Here is a 1,641-nt window from a genome sequence, read left to right as displayed (position 1 = left end):
TGTTTGGGAGGGGGGGGGCAGATCGAGGCCCTCGCAGTGAGGGAGGGAGTGGGGCAGGAGCAGGAGCAGGGGCTGGGATGAATGGGGCCCCAGGGCTGGGGAGGGGGGGGAAGGCCTGCTGCAGGCTCGGGCTCTGCACCCTGCTGCCTTGCCCTGGGAGCTCAGGCGCGCCCCGTGCGCCTCCTGCGGCTGGGCGGGCAGGTCATGTGCCGCACGGCCAGCACACCCCACATCGCTTGCCCACCCGGCAAGCAGGAGGGGCATTGTGTGGATGAGCTCCTGGGGCAAGGCAGCAGGACGCAGCGGGCAGCCTGCCTCTGCCCTGCAGGGGCACGTGCCCCCGTGCCTCCCCGGGGGGGTATGCCACTGCCCTCCCCTGCACCTATGGATGGCCCACCCTGGTGCCCCATTCGCCCCTGCCCCACTCCCTCCCTCCCTCACTGCGGGGGCCTCGATCTGCCCCGCCACCTCCTTTCCCTCCTGGCTGGGGCTGTCTGTGTCTCTGTGTGCGCGTCTGCGCCTCACTCCCAAACCACAGCCTGCCCAGCCCTGCTGCGGCTTCTCACTCCTGACCCACTGTACCCCGCCCCCTGCCAGGGTGTGTGGGGACCCCCCTTTCCAACCCCTCCCCCACACACCCACAGCCCCCGCCACCTCCACAAATAACCGCCCCCCACACACACTTCAAAAATAGCATTGCACGATTTATGTGCCAAGCTCTTGATTTTTTTTAAGCACTCGCCCCATGATTTTTGGCATGGTGGGGTTGGCAATGCTGCTCCCCTGACGAGGATCTCACTTCTGCACCAGGCAGCAGAGCACGGTTACTGAGAGCACCACTGCTTGCATCTGCCACATTCACCACAGCCACGGAGAGAGCGGCGCCCGCAACGCTCGATTTCCACGGCCGTGCCCACCGCGTCACGAAGGGACCTGGAGAGAGAGCTCTGGTCCAACAGCCTGGATGGGTGGGGGGACAGAAAGGGCAGCATCCTTCATCGCACGAGAGTGATTTATTGTCAGTATTTACAGGAAAAATAAGACGCAAGCTGGGGAAGAGGTCCCAGCTGCTCCCGTCTCCTGTCATTTAGTTCTTCTCCTGGAGCCCTGTACACCCCCTGCCCCGGCAGGCGGGCGCAGAAGGGCTCTGCGCGCGGCCCCCCCCCTAGAATTTCCTGTTCTTCCTCAGCTTGTTTCGGTGCTGGGTGTTCAGCCTCTGCAGGAGCCTCCAGTACTCGGGCGTCTCCGGGTCCAGCTCCTCCAGCTTCTTGGGCGGGCCGATGTACATCTGGAACAGCCTGGGAGCCGCACAGCGCGGGGGGAGAGGGAACAGATCAGCGCCGTCCCAGCCGCTGGGGCCGGGCCCAACTCCGCAGCCGCACGCGCCGCGACGGGGCAGGGCCTCGCGGCGCGGGGGCGGGGGCGGGGGCGCGCGTGGGCCACGCACCACTCGGGGTAGTCCGCGTCGTCCTTCAGCGCCACCTCGGCGCCCTCCTTGCGGTAGTTGACGCCCACGGCATGCGTGGCCAGCACCGCGGGGTCCGCGCACACCTCCGGGCGCTGCAGGGGCTCCTGCGCCGCCCCCTTGGCCTTCGCCTTGGCGCCTGCGGACGCAAGCGGTGTGAGCGGGACTTAGGGGCC

General features: G+C 67.3%; 1 protein-coding gene across 1 annotated transcript in view; it reads right to left on the bottom strand.

Moving 5' to 3' along the window:
- Positions 1-994: 994 nt before the first annotated feature.
- Positions 995-1,641, bottom strand: part of MRPL54 (mitochondrial ribosomal protein L54) — an 803-nt gene continuing 156 nt past the window's right edge. The window contains exons 2-3 of the mRNA XM_019550678.1: positions 1,448-1,631; positions 995-1,298 (exon numbers count right to left, since the gene is read on the bottom strand). Of these exons, the coding sequence (XP_019406223.1) occupies positions 1,166-1,298; positions 1,448-1,631 (317 nt within the window). The 3' untranslated portion in view covers positions 995-1,165. The remainder of the gene's footprint in view (positions 1,299-1,447; positions 1,632-1,641) is intronic.

Source organism: Crocodylus porosus, unplaced genomic scaffold (assembly GCF_001723895.1).
Source record: "Crocodylus porosus isolate Cpor-Errol unplaced genomic scaffold, CroPor_comp1, whole genome shotgun sequence".
In the NCBI taxonomy this organism is placed as follows: domain Eukaryota; kingdom Metazoa; phylum Chordata; order Crocodylia; family Crocodylidae; genus Crocodylus; species Crocodylus porosus.
Note: the sequence above shows the minus strand (reverse complement) of the source record. Positions and strands in the feature narration are given on the sequence as shown.